Source organism: Schistocerca cancellata, chromosome 9 (assembly GCF_023864275.1).
Source record: "Schistocerca cancellata isolate TAMUIC-IGC-003103 chromosome 9, iqSchCanc2.1, whole genome shotgun sequence".
In the NCBI taxonomy this organism is placed as follows: domain Eukaryota; kingdom Metazoa; phylum Arthropoda; class Insecta; order Orthoptera; family Acrididae; genus Schistocerca; species Schistocerca cancellata.
In genome coordinates, this window is record NC_064634.1 from 208,710,302 (window position 1) to 208,729,607 (window position 19,306).

Here is a 19,306-nt window from a genome sequence, read left to right on the forward strand (position 1 = left end):
CTCCAACCATCTCGGGATTTTGACGACCTAACATGTCAAATGGACAGAATTTGGCACGATAGTCCTCAGGGGGATACCCAACAACTCTGTCAATAGATGAGAATAATTGCTTGATAAGAGCCAGAGGTGGACCAACATCTACCGATTCATGATCCATCCGGATAATACCTTCGTGGGGCGTTGTTTTTTCTCTTACAGTGTATTTTAATTTCAATATCTTTTAGCATGTCACAGCATGATGTACGTAAGTAAGAGCTATTACAGTGTGGAGAAACTGTTTTTGGACTACCCGAAACTGCAATAATTTGCTGAAACCATTAATGTGATTTGTAGAAATTAGATGATTCTGACATCATACTTTATTATACTGACATAATAAATTATTATATCAGCTTTTTATCATTATAATAAATATATGGTGTCCGTGTCTGTGTGTGGACAAAGTGCCAATGTGGTCATGATCTGAAAAGTGACGAGAAGAAATTTAAAAAAAGACTTAGTGGTGTGTTTAAAAAAGTGTGTCCTTTCCAGTCGGTCAGCTCGCGGCAGCTGAAAGAAGAGCTGTCAAAGGACCAAATGAGCCGCAAGTTTGACTCTGCTTATGAACGACTGAACCACCGCCTCGGTTACATGGAAGCCAGGCTGGACGTGGGGGTCTCCAAGCTGCAGGTACGTGCACTTGTCCGTTATCTTGTTGTTCTTACTAAATACTTGTTTAGGTGATTAACTCTAAAATAAATGTATGCCTGCGAGAGTGGAAGCAGCTGTCATCAAGGCTAAGTGTGGGACAACACCGTATTGAATTCCAGCAATACCGATGGAGGGCGCCACCAACTTTTAAGTCATTTTCAGCCAGGTGTCCGGATACTTCTGATCACATAGTGTATTTCGTCGATGTATCATTGTGCTGTAAGGGTGGCGCGGATGAAAACCAAATGGGTTCTGCTACAAAATGAAATGGCATCCCAGACGATCACACCTGATTGTCGGGCCGTATGGCAGGTGACAGACAGGTTAGTATCCCACCACTGGCCAGGGCGTATCCAGGCACGTCTTCGGCCTGGCTCACTAACTGGAATGGAATTGTCTTCAGTGATGAGCCTCGCTTCGAACTGAGCCTCGATAACCAGCAAAGACATGTCTGGAGATGCCTTGGACAGCAGTGGGATGCCAACCTGACGTCGCCGCCGTACGGCCCGATAACCAGTAGTGATGGTCTGATGTGCCATTTAGTTGCATAGCAGGACCACTTTGTCATTCACGGCATCTTTAAAGCACAGCAGTGCGTCGACGATATTCTACGCCCCGTTTTGTTGCTCATCATGGCAAGCCACCTTGGGCTTACATCTCAGCAAGATAATGCCCGCCCTCACACGACGAGTTTCTACTGTTTGTGTTAGAATGCTTGCCAAATCCTAGCTTGACCAGCAAGGTAGCCGGATCTGGTATAGCAGTAATAAACCATCAACACAAATCTTGCTCGGGGTAAATCTGTTCATTAGTGAAAACCGTAAAAGAATCCTTACAGTACCAAGTTACCTTCCATTAGGAATGTGGAATGTGGAATGCACTCGACGACTGTGATATTACTTTCAACATGATGGAGCCCAGCAGTCCGTTGTCTTTTCCTTTCATGCTTCATTAAAGCAGATCTAAATTTCGTCTAGTGCCTAGTCATGATCAACCATTTCATAGCTTCAAGACATTTCCTAGTATGTCAGTCCCCTGTTGTTCCGGTTTCTGTCACAATTCTTTGAAGACAAGAATGAACTGTGACAGAAGCCCGAACAACAGGGGACCGACATACTAGGACAGGTCTTGAAACTATGAAATAGTGCAATGATAATGGCAAGATACAAGCCGAAATCTAAATTTGCTTTAATAAAGCCTGAAAGGAAAGAACGACTGACTGCTGTGCCCTATCATTTTGAAAATCCCTACAGTAGTTACTGAGATCAGCCCTCGCATATTGAGCAGAAAAACGCTTTGGAGGGGGGCTGTAATTTATGATGTACAGACGGTGCGCTAACACTGTGGTGGCATGCTACACAATGAAGATAGAACAATTAGAACACTCCAAGTGCACAGGTTGGTGGGCGACAACCAGTGAAACTACCCCCCCCCCCCTTTGGAACAAAGCAGTGGAATAGCCCAGTGCGCAGTTCGAGAATGCGTTTCTGTGCATGTGCCACGTTATCTTCCGCGAGACCTACTTACCAACTACTTATTTCTCTCAGGCGTAAGTACGATAGTACTATACTACTATAACCGGCCGGCTTTTCATTTCACTTTGCGGAGTAATACGAAGGGGACGAATTTCTTGTTGTGAAGAGCTACTACAACAGCCCTTTACCATTGTCACGTAATGCCGACCTGTTACAGTCCAGCGTGGAGATGGCCAGCGAGCGTGTGGAGGCGGCGGTGCGGGGGCGGCAGTCCGGCGCCAGCACTGACGCAGCCCTCCTGGACCTCAGCGTCAACGTCGCGGACCTGCGGCGCCGCGTCGACGATTGCCAGGCACGCAGCAACGACACCGTGGTAAGAGCCGACGGCCATGGGCGCCCGCAGAATTTATGTGGGGAGGAGCAACACTAGCTCAATTGCGAGACGTGTCACGCCACAGGAACTAAATTTTGCAGGAAAAAATACCACCTTTTATATACCATATAACCCATGGTTATGCACACATTTCTTGAAATGTGTGTGAATTCTGTAACGAGTAAGAATTCTGCTGTCCAGATTCCAGGCGTGGCCCCTACCCCTTTAGGGCGCCTATGCTTATGACCCCGTTGAGAACCACGCTGACGGATGCGATGCCGTCGTCACTGACCATATCTCTGAATGATAAGATACGCAGCAGCGCTCTAACAGAGATGGCCGGTGCAAACAGAAGAAGAAGAAGAAGAAGAAGAAGAAGAAGAAGCTAAACCATCGCAGTCAAAATTTGTCACGCAAGCGATGGGAACAGAATAGCGAGGGAGACCTAACAAGTGTGCGGTTCCTGCCTTCAATTGCAGGTAGAATCCAAAAGTTCCCGAAATATGATAATTAAAAGTATTACTAAACGTTTTGTGAAGGTGGGGCCTCACAGACCGTAAATTTAAAAAAAAATCTTACTTTACGAGCAAGAGCTGAAAATAAATAGTTTGTTACAACCGGTTTCAGTCCTCAGACTATTATCAGGTATCTTAAGACATTTAAAACACGATACATGGCGATATAAAACCTATGGCGTCAAATAGCATAAAATACATAGTACATCACTTACCAAGTATCGTCAATAAAAAATGCAGAACGAAGACTAACAGTGTTTGACATATTTTATTACTGACTGTACATTATATTTTCCTACTTGACACATAACATTTGATGAATTTTATGCTATGTGATGCCACAGGTTTTACATCGCTGTGTTAGCCGTTTTAAATATCGTAAGGTACCTGGTGACGGTATCAGGACTCAGACTTGTTGTAATAAAGAAGTATTTATTATAAGCTCTTTGAGGTGAACTGTGAGTGCAATTTTATATTTTGTTTTTAAAATTATTACGTCTTGCTTAGATCTTACTCTGTACCATTACCTTCAGTGTAGTCCTCTTGGGAGCAAATACACCGATCTCAACGTTTTGCCACTTTTGAAACGCATCCTGCAAGACTGTTAGGGTATTCAGTACACTCTGCTATTTCGTTTCAATATTCCCCATGAATCAAATCTTCGGCCGTTCAACACTGTTTTCATTTTCGAGAAGAGGAAGAAGGCACAAGACGCACAGTCTGGTGAGTACAGCTGGTTGACGAAAAAGTGGAATCTTGTTTTTAGTCGAACATTCCTGAACAATGTAGGCGGTACGCTACAGCGCTTTGTCATGGCTGAGTAGCCAGTCGTTCGAACGCCATTTTTGTGGTATCTTCTCTTCACGTGCTCCTCCACCTTCTTAGAACATCGCGATAGAGCTCTTTATTGATCATCTAACCAGGAGGAACGAATTACTTATGGCAGTCTCTTTTATATACACGGTCCAGTCATATTAATGTGACCACCGCCCATATTCCACGTCAAAGTTCAATAACCACTCACAGATGGCAGCACTAGCAGTAGATGGTACACAAAGCGTGTTCGGAGCATGGGGAACTCTGCACGCCACCTAATGATGGTTAGCGGATACTACTGGTACAAGTAAGTGATACCTCCTACGTTGTTCCGCTCGCGAATGGTGCGTCCGAGGCACGATTGTCTGTGAGTCTCTGCATTGGCTCTTATTTGTCGAATTTTCTCGCCATGGTCTTTCGCGAGATATATGTGGGAGGAAGTAACAAGTTAGCGAATATTCAAACAACATATTACTTCTGACCATGTGCACCTCACTTAATGACCACGACGAGATATTAGAGGCAACACAGAGGCTTACCGACCATCATTCTTCACACGCACCATTCGCGAGTGGAGCATGGTACTGGGGGAGGAGTTCAAAATGGCATGATCATTGGTTTTTGGACCAAGGGTGGAAGAACTTCCGAAACAGCTGTTTGTAAACTGTTCACATGCCGCCATTGTTGAAGTATAATGTGCGTGGCAAAATGGCGCTGCCTAAAACTGGAACGACGGCTGCAGAGATGTGTACGGGGGAACAAGGTGTTTAACTCTCGAGCAGCTGGTCGCCCAGATGAGCCACACGGCTACCAACAGTGTCTCTACAAGAACGTTCAGCGAACGTAGCTGTATACGAGCCTCCGCAGCAGGCGCCTGGTTCATGCCCCCTTGCTCACTGCTATTCATCAGCGACTAAGGCTGGAATTTGCACGCCAATACCGCTATCGGACGTCCACTGAGTGGCAACGCGTGACGTTTTCAGATGAACCACGTTTTATGCTCCACTGGGCGGATGGCCGTAGGCATGAACGGCGTGTAGCTTCTGAAAGCTTACACATCAGCTGGAAGCAGGAGCGTTACGGTCTGTGGAACGTTTTCGTGGCATTGCCTGGGTAATCTCGTCATTATGGACGACACAATGGATGGACACAAGTATGTATCTATCCTTGGTGGACCAAGTCCACCCCTAAATGCGGTTTTCCCTTGGTACGGTGGTATGTAGGGACAGTGCAATGTGTCACACAGTTCTCAGTCTATGAGCGTGGTTCGGAGGGCACCAAGATGAATTCACCTTACTCCTATGGCCACCAAACTCGCCGGATTTAATCCCAATCGAGAATCAGGGTGTTCGCGCCATAGACCCTCAAATGAGAAACCTAAAGCACCTGGTACCTTCTAGAACCTCACTGAACTCTTCCTGCACGTCTCGCAGCAAACCGCGCTGCAAAAGTTGGTTACTCAGCCTCTTGACAGGTGTTCACATTACTGTGACTGGAAAGTGTGTGTAAAACGGACTTAATGCTACCCTTGACTCGCTGACTTTTCTTTGGCCGAGGAGAAGGGCTCTTCTGCTACAAGTGCTGCACAGTTCAGGGTAATAGACACAAATTAAACTTGCGTGAACAGTGAGGCCCCCTGGAAGGTCCATTCGATTAGGAATTGACGTTCCCGCAAACTCCCAGGCGATGTTGCTGTCTATGATGCAAACCCGTTTTTTAAATGATTATATCATTCCACAAGCTTGCTTAAACGTTTGGTGCGTTCACGCTGCGGTTTTCCCAAGTTGAAAAAAAAAAAAAAAAAAAAAACTTCACACAGAAACGCTGCTCTTTCAAGTCAGCCATCGCTAAACCGCAAACCAATGGGAACTATCGACTAACCAAACCCCTCAAGCTCGCAGCCACTTCCGACACTGATTCAAGACGCACCTAGCGGTATTTCTGTGTGGTTACTCGTATAAACATTTGAGCGCAAAATTCAAATTTTGGGTTCTGTCGCATACAACAGATCACAGAAGAAAAGTAAAAAACTGGAGAGTCGTAAATAGTGCTTAGAGATAAATTACGGGAGAGAGATTTATGAAGCAGGTAGTGTTGGTAGGAAATTTAAATCTTTCGCAAAAATATTCCTTCAGCACACTGAGTCTTGGTTCCTCTAAAACAAATAACAGTAAAATCAAAAATAAATGAGGACAAGAGAATGATAACTCCTGCGTTTAAGGCATCTTATGCTAGGAAGAGTGCACCCTACCTAATTTAGAGGACACCTGTAGTCAACAGTTGAAAAACAACATTATTGTAAAATCAATCAGTCTTATTATGATGAAGTAAAATTTCCGCACGATGTAAAAAATAAAAAACACTCCAAGGATAAGGCAAGACTTATTTGGAACACTATAAAACAAAACAAACAGACAAGAAACAATTTGAACGAAATTGAGCCCTCCGAAGATAGCTCTGGCTGGCGCGCGCGTACATTTATTTGTACAGATACTGCATGCACCACCAAGAGACCTTAGTTGCAAACATACAAACCGAACAGACATTAGTAACAGGCATTTCGTCAGGAGCTGAGGAGATTACAAAATTAATGAGGTCACCAAGGTAACAGTAATTCTGCTCGCTATTATTACACTCGAGCTATCTTCAATCAGTCAATGACTCAAGGCATTTTTCCTGATATTTATGTATGCTACATACGCTGTAGCAGTAACCACCTATAAAACTGAAGATAAGCAAACAATATCTAATTACAGATCTATTTCAATCCTTCCAATATTTTTAGAAGTGTCGGCGAAAGTGGCCTAAGATGAACCACTAATTCATTTAACTGAGCAGATGTTGTTGCGTGATTCTCAGTTTGGTTGCCATGAAGTATTCTCCATACAAAATGAATGAATGAATGAACCCAATTGTTGAAGACCATTTATAGTTCTACGTAGCATACAGTTGTAGCTCCTCTGTGTAACCAGTGGCGGTAACGGGAATCGTTTCAGGTGAGAAAGAATGGTTTCGAGGTGGTAGGGAGTGAGAGGAGCTACGTGTCAAAAGCAGCACGTATATTCCGTATGTACAACAGGCCTCGGTTTGGCTTACCAAACTGATATTTCCAATATACTTTCTCTTACTGCAGAATCTGAGACTATCAACCCACAAGTACACGACATATACATTCCTATTTTTGCAATGTTTACAGCAGAAGATTAACTGGCCACGATAGTAGTGAGTCTATTTTTATAGTCTTGTCGGATGCTCTGCAGTCGTACAAGCTATACAGGAAGCGGACAGTGATGTAACAATATATAAAAAGGAACAAAGACAAGCTGTACATATACACCACCCTGTCGAAGTCAAGATGGGGCAGTATTACATTTAGATTGGTGTATTAGCATTAAGCCGAAACAGAAATGTCTTACAACGCTAGTAACTATTGACAGAAAAACGACATCAATAAGCGGTTAGAATGCACAGCCAACTCTTGAGCTAGAGGCCACTGTTGTCAGCTCAATGCAGATCTTACCTTTCGTGAAGATTTGAACGTGGATTTTAAATGCACCGCCACACATACGAAAAAAATAGGACACTCGGGGTAGTGAACAGTTGCTTGTTTGTGAGGCGAGTGTGTGAAAATACTAAATACACTAGTATGAAATATGTAAGGTTTACGGACCTAAAGAAAAAAATGGAACAACGACGCTATCAAGTAGTTCGATTGTTAAATAACACAAACTTGTGGTGGCAGTTTTATGGACACACTACCAAAATTTCACGGTGAACAACGTGATTATACGAGTAAATTTTGAAACTGGATGAACTGTATAACGAGGAACGGTGGACCAAATCCAAGACAATTATCATATGCAAAGAATATGGTTAAATGAAGTGCATGTCTCTAGTTTTTTCTTTCCATGATCTTCCAATATGCTTGTAACAATCGTGTATTACTCTTATATGCCAAAGAGCACTTCTGTCAGCTGTTCTTTCGATTGTTGAAAGTCATTCTGTACAATAATTCCCCTTCTTCAAACACGGCCGGAGTTATTTCCGGCGAATGACATTCTTTCTATCACAGAATTACGCAAAAGAGTAAGTATCTGAATTTCTAGTGTACTTTACGCAACAAATCCGACACGGAAACTGTTAATTACACTTTAGCCGCTACCCAACTTTTATTACGAAGAGATTCACAAATACTTTCAAGATGTCAATAAATTAAGGTCATTAAACTGTCAAAAAAGCAATTCTGATGTCCAGCGGTAACTGAGACGGCCTGGGCAACACCGTGTTTATGAGCAATAAATCAATTCATGCAGTTGTGTTATATAAGATAACAGCTTTATATTAAATTCAGAGGAAAACCTGCTTCCAGTTGGCATTTTAATGCATAACATAGTGCGACAGCATACATTTGTCTTCAAGCTTTAATTTTAACTATGCGCTACACATATTATATAATCCATCGACAATTGCTGTAAGCCAAGGTAGTTTCGTTTCCTTTGCATAACACAGACAACAGTTGATGGTATGTAAATGAAGACTGAATGTGCAAGCCTGTTACGTCACGCAACCACCTTCCGTAACCCCCGAATTAAAAACGCAGCACTACCGGCACTCAGTAAGAAATGCCAACAACAGTGGCACTTTTGATGTATGTTTCATGGTAACATTTGCTACGGCCGACTAGACGCTTCATAGATCTGTTTCAGAAAATAAAGTGCAGTTTGAAAACTCAGTTTGTCTTTGGTGGTTGTGATTTACTACTGCAGCTTACACCCATCTGCGTCTGATTAGTGGGCTATGCAGTACTTACTGTGGACTGAAATTCAAATATATTATTCTGTCTCTGCGCAATACGTTAGTATCCAGTATGTTGGTTGGTTGGTGTAAAAGGGGGGGGGGGGTCATTGGTCCCTAGCTCCTGATAAAACAAATATAAAAGAGAAATAGTAAAACAAGCGAGACGTAGAGCGCAAAACCAAAAGGAAGGAAGAACGACAGAAAGCCAACAAACATTACAAGGAACAAAAGAGGGCAAGAAAACCAGAGAGAGACGCAAGAAACAGGCAGGAATGATTAAAACAAGAAAGCAGATTATACATGGCTGGCTGACCACGAAAATAAAAAGGAGAAGCCAGCCACTCCAACACATTAAAACCTCCACCCTAAAAGCACTAGGTTGGACGACACAGAGGGACAAAGGACATCGAAAACTTAGATCAAATGATAAAACCCATGCTTACGTATAAAACGTAAAACTAAATGAGCCCATGAGGCGTTATCAGATAAAATTAGCGGCAATGAGTCCGGTAACCGAAGATTTCGTCGCAGGGCAGTCAAGGTAGGACAGTGCACTAGAATATGGGCCACTGTCTATCGGGCGTCACACCGACACTGAGGTGGGCCTTCACGGCACAGAAGATAGCTGTGGGTGCCCCAAGCGTGGCAAATGCGGAGCCGGCAGAGAACAACAGACTCCCTGCGAGAGGGCCGCATGGAGGACTTCCACACATTCGTAGTCTCATTAATGACACGCAGTTTATTGGGCGTACTGAGGTTATGCTATTCCGTTTCCCAAAGCCGAAAAACATGGCGGTGAAATAACGAACACAGCTCAGTTTCAGAGATGCCCCTCTCCAGAAGCGGTTTCCGCGTAGCCTGTTGGGCCAGCCTGTCAGCAAGTTCGTTGCCTGGGATTTCAACGTGTCTCAGGGCCCACACAAACACCACTGAACGACTGGACCGCTCCAGGGCATGGACTGACTCGTGGATGGTGGCTACCAAAGGATGGCGAGGGTAGCACTTGTCGACAGCTTGTAGGCTGCTAAAGGAGTCAGTACACAGAAGAAACGACTCCCCAGGGCATGAACGGATGTGCTCAAGAGCACGGGATATAGCACCAGCTCTGCAGTGAGAACACTGCAGCCTCAGGCAAGAAATGCTGTTCAATATGGCCCCTGTGAACGTAGGCGAAGCCAACGAGGCCATCAGCCATCGAGCCGTCGGTATAAACCACTTCACAGCCCCTGAACACGTCAGAGAATCGAGAGGAAGTGAGAGCGAAGAGCCGCGGGGTTAACTGAGTCCTTAGGGCCATGCAAAAGAACCAGACAAAGCTGTGGCCTAGGTGTGCACCATGGAGGCGTTCGTGAATGGACTTCGAGTATAGGTGGTAAAGGCACGGACTCCAGTTCGGATAGAAGCGATCGGAAGCGAACAGCAATTGTAAGCCACGACCTGGGCCGCCGATGCGGGAAATGAACCGACGTGGGTGGGAAAAGGAGACGGTAATTCGGATGTGCAGGAGAACTACGAACGTGTGCAACGTAACTGGCGAGTTGTTGAGCACGCCTAAGCTTCAATGGAGGGACACCTGCCTCCGGCAGGACCCTGGTCACCGGACTCGTCCTAAAAGCTCACGTCGCTAGTCGAACGCCACAGTGGTGCACTGGGTCGCGTAAACGCAACGCTGAGGACGTCGCCAAACCATAAACCGGACTCCCATAGTCAAGGCGGGATTGAACAAGGGCTCTATAGAGCTGCAGCAGCGTAGAGCGATCTGCACCCCACTTGGTGTTGCTCAGGCAGCGGAGGGCATTGAGGTGCTGCCAGCACTTCCGCTTAAGCTGACGAAAGTCAGGAATTAAAGTTCTGGTTCTGAATGAACGATACGACGCCGAAAGATGTGCATAACACACGACTTTGCCGATGAAAACTGGAAGCCGTCGGCTAGAGCCCATGACAGCGCCTAGTGGACGGCTCCCTGTAGGCACTGCTCAGCAACACCAGTACTGGAGCAGCAGTACGAAATGCAGAAGTCGTCTGCATACAGAGGTGAGACGGACGGCCCTAAAGCTGCTGCTAGGCCGTTAATGGCAACTAAAAATAGAGATACACTCAATACAGAGCTCTGACGGATTCCATACTCCTGAATATGGGGGTAACTATAGGAGGCACCAACCTGGACACGGGAAGCACGGAGAGACAGGAAATTGTGGATAAAAGTCGGGAGCAGGCCTCTGAGACCCCACTCGAATAATGTGGCAAAGATATGATGGCGACGGGTCATGTCGTAAGCTTTTCGTAAATAAAAAAAGATGGCAACAAGGTGTTGGCGTTTGGAAGAGGATGTTCGGATGGCAGACTCGAGGGGACAAGATTATCAGTGGTAGAGGGACCCTGGCGGAAACCGCCCAGGCATGGAGCCAGTAGGCCACGAGACTCAAAAACCCAACCTAACCGCCGTCACACCATACGTTCTAGCCGCTTACAAAGAACGTTGGGAAGGCTGATGGGCCGATAGCTATCTACGTCAAGCGGGGTTTTACTGGGTTTGAGCACTGGTATGATGGTGCACTCCCGCAGTTTCGATGGAAAGACGGTATTGCACCAGATCCGGTTGAAGATGACGAGGAGATGTCGCTTGTAGTCAGACGAGAGATGTTCAAGCATCTGATTGTGGCTCCGATCTGGCCCAGGGAGCTGTGTCAGGGCAATGTGCAAGGGCACTGACAGGCTCAAACTCGGTAAATGGGGCGTTATAGGGTTCACTGTGGCGTGTAGCGAACGAGAGGAGTTTCCCTTCCATCCGCCGTTTGAGAGTGCGAAAGGCTGGGGGGTAATTCTCCGACGCAGAAGCTCGAGCGTAGTGCTCAGCAAAGTGCTTGGCAATTGCGTTTGCATCGGTAGTTAACACGCCATTTATGTTAACGCCAGGGTCACCTGTTGGGGTATGGTAGCTAAAAACACGTCTGATTTTAATCCAGACTTGGGAAGGTGATGTATGGCCCCAATGGTCGAGACGTACCTCTCCCAACACTGTTTCTGTCTTTTTATAAGCTGGCGAACGCGGGCACGGAGCAGTTTAAAAGTTATTAGTTGCTCTAGGGCAGGGTGCCGCTTATGTCGCTGTAGAGCTCGCCGATACTCCTTAATTTCCTCAGCGACTTCCGGCGACCACCAAGGGACTGTCTTTCGTCGGGGACACCCTAAAGAACGAGGGATCGTGTTTTCCGCCGCAGAAGCGGTCGTTGTAGTGACCTGCTCAACCACAACATCGATGGCAGCATGTGGGGGAGATTCAACGGTGACAGCAGAGTTGAAGGCTTTCCAGTCTGCCTTGGTAAGAGCCCATCTGGGTACGCGTCCGTGGGCATGACGCCAGGGGAGTGAAAGGACGATGGGAAAGTGGTCACTACCACATAGGTCGTCATGAGCTCTCCAGTGGAAGGATGGGAGAAGGCCAGGACTGCAGACGGAGAGATCAATGGCCGAGTATGTGCCATGTGCCACACTGAAATGTGTGGTGGCACCTGTATTTAAGAGGCAGAGGTCGAGTTGGGGCAGTAAATTTTCGACATCTCTACCTCGGCCAGTTAGCACGGTGCCACCCTAGAAGGGGTTATTGGCGTTAAAATCTCCCAAAAGTAGGACAGACCGAGTTCAGGACATAGACGCAAACTCCAACTGACACTCGATTATAGTCGCTATGGTTCCTGTGTGTGTGTGTGTGTGTGTGTGTGTGTGTGTGTGTGTGTGTGTGTGTTTGTTACTACTACTACTACTACTACTACTACTACTACTACTACTACTGAGGGACACGCCCTCTGCTCCGGCAGGCGGCGATGGCCAGCTCGAGCGCGCACCGGCTGGAGGACATCGCGTCGTCGCTGGCGCAGCTGCGCTACGACTTCAACCGGACTCTGGCCTCTGCCAGCACGGAGTTGCACGACGCCAGCGACCAGGCGTCCTCCGGACCTGGCGTGCCAGACCCCAGCGACTACGTCGAGAAGGTCGTCGTCGCCATGGAGAAGCAAGTCAGCAACCTCGCCAACAAGGCAAGTCAGCGCTCTGCTGCCGAGTTTTTATTTTATCCATTACCAGTGAACCCGGCAAAGCTTCGCAACTGCTAAATATGTACGGATCTAATCTAATTCCCCCCCCCCCCCGGTCTTTCTGTCCTCCTCCACCGCCACCACCTCCTCTCTTACCAACATCCACCCCATCTCCCGCTCTCCTTCCATCTGCTGCTCTCACACCCTCTCCATGTGCATTTCCTCCCTTTCCCCCTCTGTACATCTCCTCCTCAGCCCCCCCCCCCCTCTCTCTCTGATCTTATTTATTGTTACTGCATACGGAATTTTTATTGGGAACTGAAGTCACTTAAAATTAATGGATAAATTGGTTGGGATCATTTGCATATGGGGTATGCGAAAGAGCTGCATGTGGGAGGATAGTAGCTTCAATGACAGAATTTTGCATAGTTTTAATCTGCGAACGGGTAGGATTAGCTACGAAGTTTCGGACGATTCAGACTCCATACCAGTAGTCTAATCATAAACCGGAAAGCCATAAATACAACATTCCTGTTTTCAGTTCACAAATCGACTGCGAGGAAGAAGACAAAACAGCAAACTGCTGTGTACATAATTTTTGTTTAAAATTATATATAACGAGAAACAATATACACTGATGTGACAAAAGTCAGGTTGGCGATACACACACACACACACACACACACACACACACACACACACACACACACGCGCGCGCGCGCGCTCTTCGTCGTAGTATCGCGTACATAATGTACAGAAGGTTCAAATGGCTCTAAGCACTATGGGACTTAACATCTGAGGTCATCAGTCCCCTAGACTTAGAACTACGTGCACCTAACCAACCGAAGGACATCACACACATCCATGCCCGAGGCAGGATTCGAACCTGCGACCGTAGCAGCAGAAGCGCGGTTCCGAACTGAAGCGCCTAGAACCGCTCGGCCACATCGGCCGGCTAATGTACAGAAGGGCAGTGCATTACCGAAGGTGTCACTTGTACTCAGGTGATTCGTGTAAAAAGGTTTCCGACGTGATTACGGGCGCACTACGGGACTTAACAGACTCTGAATAGCGGAATGGTTGTTGGAGCTAGACGCATGAGGCATTCGATTTCGGAAATCATTAGGGAGTCCAATATTGCGAGATCCAATATTGCGAGATACAGACACACTACTTTTCACACGACAACTCAGTGGCCGACGGCGTTTACTCAACGACCAAGAGCAGCAGTGTTTGCATACAGTTGTCAGCACTAACAGACAAGCAACACTGCATGATGGCAGCAGTCGACCGACGCGAGTGCCTTTGCTAATAGCACGACATCGCCTGCAGCGCCTCTACTGGGCTCGAGAGCATCTCGCTTGTACCCTAGACGTTTGGAAAACCGCAGCCTGGTCAGACGAGCCCCGATTTCAGTTGGCAAGAGCTGATGGTACGGTTCGAGTGTAGCCCAGACCTCACGAAGCCATGGACCAAGTTGTCAACAAGGCACTGTGCAAGCTGGTGGTGGTTCCATAACGGTGTCTGCTGTGTTTACATGGAATGGACTGGGTCCTCTGGTCCAACTGAACCTATCATTGATTGAAAATAGTTATGTTCGGCTACTTGGAGACCATTTTCTACCTTACATGGAGTTCATGTTCCCAAACAACGATGGAATTTTTACAGACAACAATGTGCCATGTCACCGGGCCACAATTGTTCGCGATTGGTTTGAAGAACATTCTGGACAATTAGAGCGAATGATTTGGCCATCCAGGTCGCCCGACATGAATCCCACGAACATATATGGGACATAATCAAGAGGTCAGCCAGTGGACAAAATCCTGCACCGTCAACACTTTCGCAATTATGGACGCCTGAACAGGCAGCATGGCTCAGTACTTCTGCAGGGGACTTGCGACAACTTGTTGAGTCCACGCCATGTCCAGTTGCTGCACCATGCGTGGCAAAAAGGTGTGACACGATATCAGGAGGATCCCCTGACTTTTGTCACCCCAGTGTAATATGGCAGAAACGACATGTCGAATGGTTTAAATGCTTTGCTGTCGCAGTTGAAACTATCTGCGAAAAAAAAAATCATAGCACATTTCTTTCTCGCAGTTGATTTTAAATACAAACAATACATTGTTCTTTAAAGAAACATATAGCCTATGCCCGTCTGAATGTTTATTAGCGTACAGAGAAAAATTTGAAGAAAATCGGTCAAGAACTTTTAGAGGGTTTCGTTACCAACGTTTTGCTTATATATATTAGTATAGACGACGGTTTTCGGGTCAGTTAATGAAGAAATACGGAGACTATCCACTTACCTGCATTATTTCGGCAGAGTGTGTTTCTATCTTTTACCTAATCTTCAGGAGGGTTAATACGCTTACGATATATATTACTGTCGCTTTAGCAACTGCGTTTGGAATGTTGCAACCGAGAAATAACCTGCATACAGAGCGTAAAAAGTCCCTTCCGTCCATCCTCGGAGTTTTTGTAGCGGGGCACGAAATCGCAAAAGCGTCCGCGGCCACAACGCATGCACTCTCAACCCGTCCCCACACGCGCCGCGCTATCACCCCGAAGCACGCCAGACACGGCACCCGTCGTGGTTGCTGCACGCTCCGAAACGACCTGGTAACATCCCACAGGACGTGTTCCTCACCGCGATTTGCGATCGTAAATCTGCATCTGGAGAGCAAGTCACACAGCCTACGAAAATAGACGCGCGTAAAATAGGTGCGTTAACACTGTTCCCAATCGACGAAGAAGAGCGGAGAAAATCACGAATGTCTGTTGTAATTCGTACTTTAGCGCTAAATAAATACTGCTACTCCTTGATTGAGTCTATGAAGATATACATTTGTTCCCGTGAGTACATGCTAGCTATGTTGTCCCCCTTACAGCATGAATTTTACTGAATGGCGAGTGAAACAGCCAGTAATGTAGTCTGCAGTATTGCAGTTCATAGGCCCATGTTCGCTGGTACATTCACAAAAACGAAAAACTCTCCGCTGAACGAATAGCATTCTTATTTATAGTATTAGATTAATAAGAAATCCCCAGAATCTTTTAGAAAACTCAAGGGGAAAAAAATATAGATTAGCCAACTGCGAACCTGTTCCTTTCCCTTTGCAATTCACGATTCTCCAATCTAGGCTACAGTTTTAACACTGTAGTAGTGTCTAAGTTGTGTGTTATATAATTTGTACGAATATCTGAAGGCTGTAACTATAGACGTCATTATTTGATATTTAATTGTAACGCTTCGTACCATAAACGACGCCCTTTTGATAAATCATCAATGCATCGTAGCATTGAAACTGCATAGTCTCAAGGACACAAGTTATAATACAGAAAGCACCAAATAAGAGAAGCCTTTACTACACATACGTAGTTTACAGTCTTTATACCAAACAAATCGCACCACAAAGATGCGTTTTCGAGATTCTCGACGCGCCGCTGCTTGGAAACAGGTTCTATTCGTAACACGTACTTTCAATACCAAAGCCACCAACTACAGAGTTCAACTATATGACTTAATCCAATATGGCGTCTACTATGTTCTGCTTGCAACGTAAAACCGATGTTGTATCTCACTGGCCACATTCCTCTCCACGAGGCAAAAATATGACTTGACAGTCTTCCTTTCAAGCTTTGCACTGTTGTGAAACGTGCAATCCGATGCTGAGACGTAATTAAACTACCAGTTCCTCGTCCACGAATGCATTCCACGTCCTGTGACAGGTTCAAATGGCTCTGAGCACTATGGGACTCAACATCTTAGGTCATAAGTCCCCTAGAACTTAGAACTACGTAAACCTAACTAACCTAAGGACATCACACACACCCATGCCCGAGGCAGGATTCGAACCTGCGACCGTAGCAGTCCCGCGGTTCCGGACTGCAGCGCCAGAACCGCTAGACCACCGCGGCCGGCTCCTGTGACAGGATGCCTTTATAGCGACATGCGGAGCGCGAGGCAAATAACGCGACGTAGTGAGCCGCAAAATTAATCGAAAACGTTTATTGGCAGACCCAGATTAATTAACTGCACTGCTAAGCTTGCTAAGTCAATTCAACTAACGGTCGCCAGCTTCGCTTTGACCTGTGAGGCATGGTTAAATTTCCCACTACTCCAATATCAATCAATAGCTGAAAGCTCGCTGGCTATCCTACTACTCATAGGAGATTATACCACTGGACTGGAAGACACTATCTGATCGAAAGTCCTGAAAAACCTATTAAAGTGGAATCGACCGTTAGCTGTCACGAGAGGCGGACCAGCCAGTATAAAAGGAAGTGCGGAGTAGTTTGCTGTCAGTGGAGAATCAGTAGCACCAGAATGGTTCTATCGGGCAAACTCTGTGACTTATAACGTGGGCTAGTCGTTGGACGTCACCTTAGTAACAGATCCATCAGGGACATTTCAACTCTTACAATTCTGTCCAAGTCGATTGTTGGTGATGTCACTGTCAAGTGGAAACGCGAAGGCTAGACAGACCTCTTGTACCGACGAACAGAGAACGTCTGGAACTGCCGACGATGCCGCAAAAAATGCACAAAATCGGCGGAAGGAATCACGCCTGAGTTTCAAAGTGTGCAGCAGTCAGCTAGCAGTTACTGCACACACACACACACACACACACACACACACACACACAGAGAGAGAGAGAGAGAGAGAGAGAGAGAGAGAGAGAGAGAGAATGGGGTAAAATCGACGAGCAGCTCCTTAAAGATCACACATTTCTGTAGTCAAAGATTGACTGATTGATTGATTAATTGAGATGGGTTATGGGACCAAATGGCGAGGTCATCAGTCCCGCGATTCCAAAGTGAATTACAGAAGAAAGAGGGTCTGCTAAAAGTGGACGCATCCAGTCAGGGGAGTCAAATAATAAGATAATGATCATTAAACACACACAGTAAAGACATAAATGGTGAGACCAAATCTAAAAACTGGAAAAAAGGGGGGCGGTCATGGGGTCACAGACCGAGAAGACTGTAAAAGAAGTCCCAACCGCCCCCAACCTTCCACTGCTCCAAGACTAAGGCAGAACCTTATATTCGGAAAGAAAAACCACTTTCACAGAGGAAACTGAGGACCAGTTCAACCATCCGGGGATCGTCTGCTAATATTAAATTTAAGAAATCGGGAAGACTATACTTAGCACGAAGGGCCGAAAGAAGGGGACATTCCGCCAACATGTGAGAAATCGTCAATATGGCTCCACAGTGGGTCGTTATGCAGGGAGAAATAACGATGGAGCCGGGTATGGCCAATGCTCAAACGGCATAAAACAGTGGCCTCCTTCCGAGAAGAGCGGAAAGAAGAGCGCCAAACTGCAGTAGACTTCTTGTTTGTGAGGAGTTTATTACTATGAGCAGTAGCGCTCCAGGTGGAATTCCACTTTCGGGCAGAGAGAGATTTGACGTAGATCTGAATATCCGCAGCTAGAATCGTGAAAGGAAATGGGAAGCAGGGGGGGGGGGGGGGATCTGCTTCTCTAAACAAACGGTCAGTCAGTTCATTCCCTGGGATGCCCACATGACTTGGGACCCAGAGAAAGACGACTGAACAGGCGGCACGCTCAAGGGCAGAGAGAAGGTCATGGATAGCAGAGACCAAAGGGTGACGAGAGTAGCATCGCTTGATTGCCCGTAGGCTGCTCATGGAAAAGCTTCAAAGCTAACAGACGCTTAACGGAGTCTAAAAGGGGACGCCACTGGACAGTGGACGACTGTAAACAATTGATATGGCGTGATGAATCACGGTATACACCGTGGCAATCCGAAAGAAGGTTAGGTTTGGCGAATGCATGGAGAGCCTCACCGCCATTATGGGCAACACCAACAGCGAAGTATGGAGGAGGTGGTGTAACTGTATTAGGGTTTTTCTTGCGATTAGTTTCTGCTCACCTTTTCGCATTTAAAAAATGATGAAAAGGCTGAACACGTTTTGCAACATTGTATACTGCATAAAATATGGGAATAGTCAGAAGACGACGATTGTATCAGCATGACAATGCATCTTGTCGTAAAGCAGCATTTGTGAGGCAGTGGTTTGTAGAAAGTAACATTCTTGAAATGGACTGGCCTGCTACAGGTCCCAACCTGAACAGAATATAAAATTTCTTATGAGTTAGAACGTGGGCTTCACTTCAGACCCTAGCTTCCAACATCAATATCTACTATGGTTTCAGCTCTTGAGGAAGAATGGATTGCCATTTCTCCACACACTTCATCGAAAGTGTTCCCAATTGAGTTCAAGCAGTCATAAAGGCAAAGGGTTGACATAACTCGTATTAATATCCACTAAGTGTCCGGATACTTCTGATTAGATAGTGTATGTGTGGCGGTAACGTTCGTGCGTTATAGTGAGAGCGTGATTTTGGGTAGTATGATTTCTCATCGTTTGATGCTGTCTGACATGGAATTGGGCACTGATTGGCTACAGTGTTGTCTGTTGTTGTTGTTGTTGTGGTCTTCAGTCCTGAGACTGGTTTGATGCAGCTCTCCATGCTACTCTATCCTGTGCAAGCTTCTTCATCTCCCAGTACCTACTGCAACCTACATCCTTCTGAATCTGCTTAGTGTATTGATCTCTTGGTCTCCCTC

General features: G+C 46.1%; 2 protein-coding genes across 3 annotated transcripts in view; one reads left to right on the top strand and one right to left on the bottom strand.

Annotated features, from left to right (window-relative positions):
* LOC126101142 (Golgi-associated PDZ and coiled-coil motif-containing protein-like) overlaps nucleotides 1-19,306 on the bottom strand; it is a 482,442-nt gene that overhangs the window by 396,913 nt on the left and 66,223 nt on the right. The gene's annotated exons all lie outside the window — the stretch shown is intronic.
* The window catches only part of LOC126101140 (uncharacterized), a 234,046-nt gene that overhangs the window by 188,299 nt on the left and 26,441 nt on the right, over nucleotides 1-19,306 (top strand). The window contains exons 3-5 of the mRNA XM_049911826.1: nucleotides 532-669; nucleotides 2,383-2,538; nucleotides 12,485-12,703. Of these exons, the coding sequence (XP_049767783.1) occupies nucleotides 532-669; nucleotides 2,383-2,538; nucleotides 12,485-12,703 (513 nt within the window). The remainder of the gene's footprint in view (nucleotides 1-531; nucleotides 670-2,382; nucleotides 2,539-12,484; nucleotides 12,704-19,306) is intronic.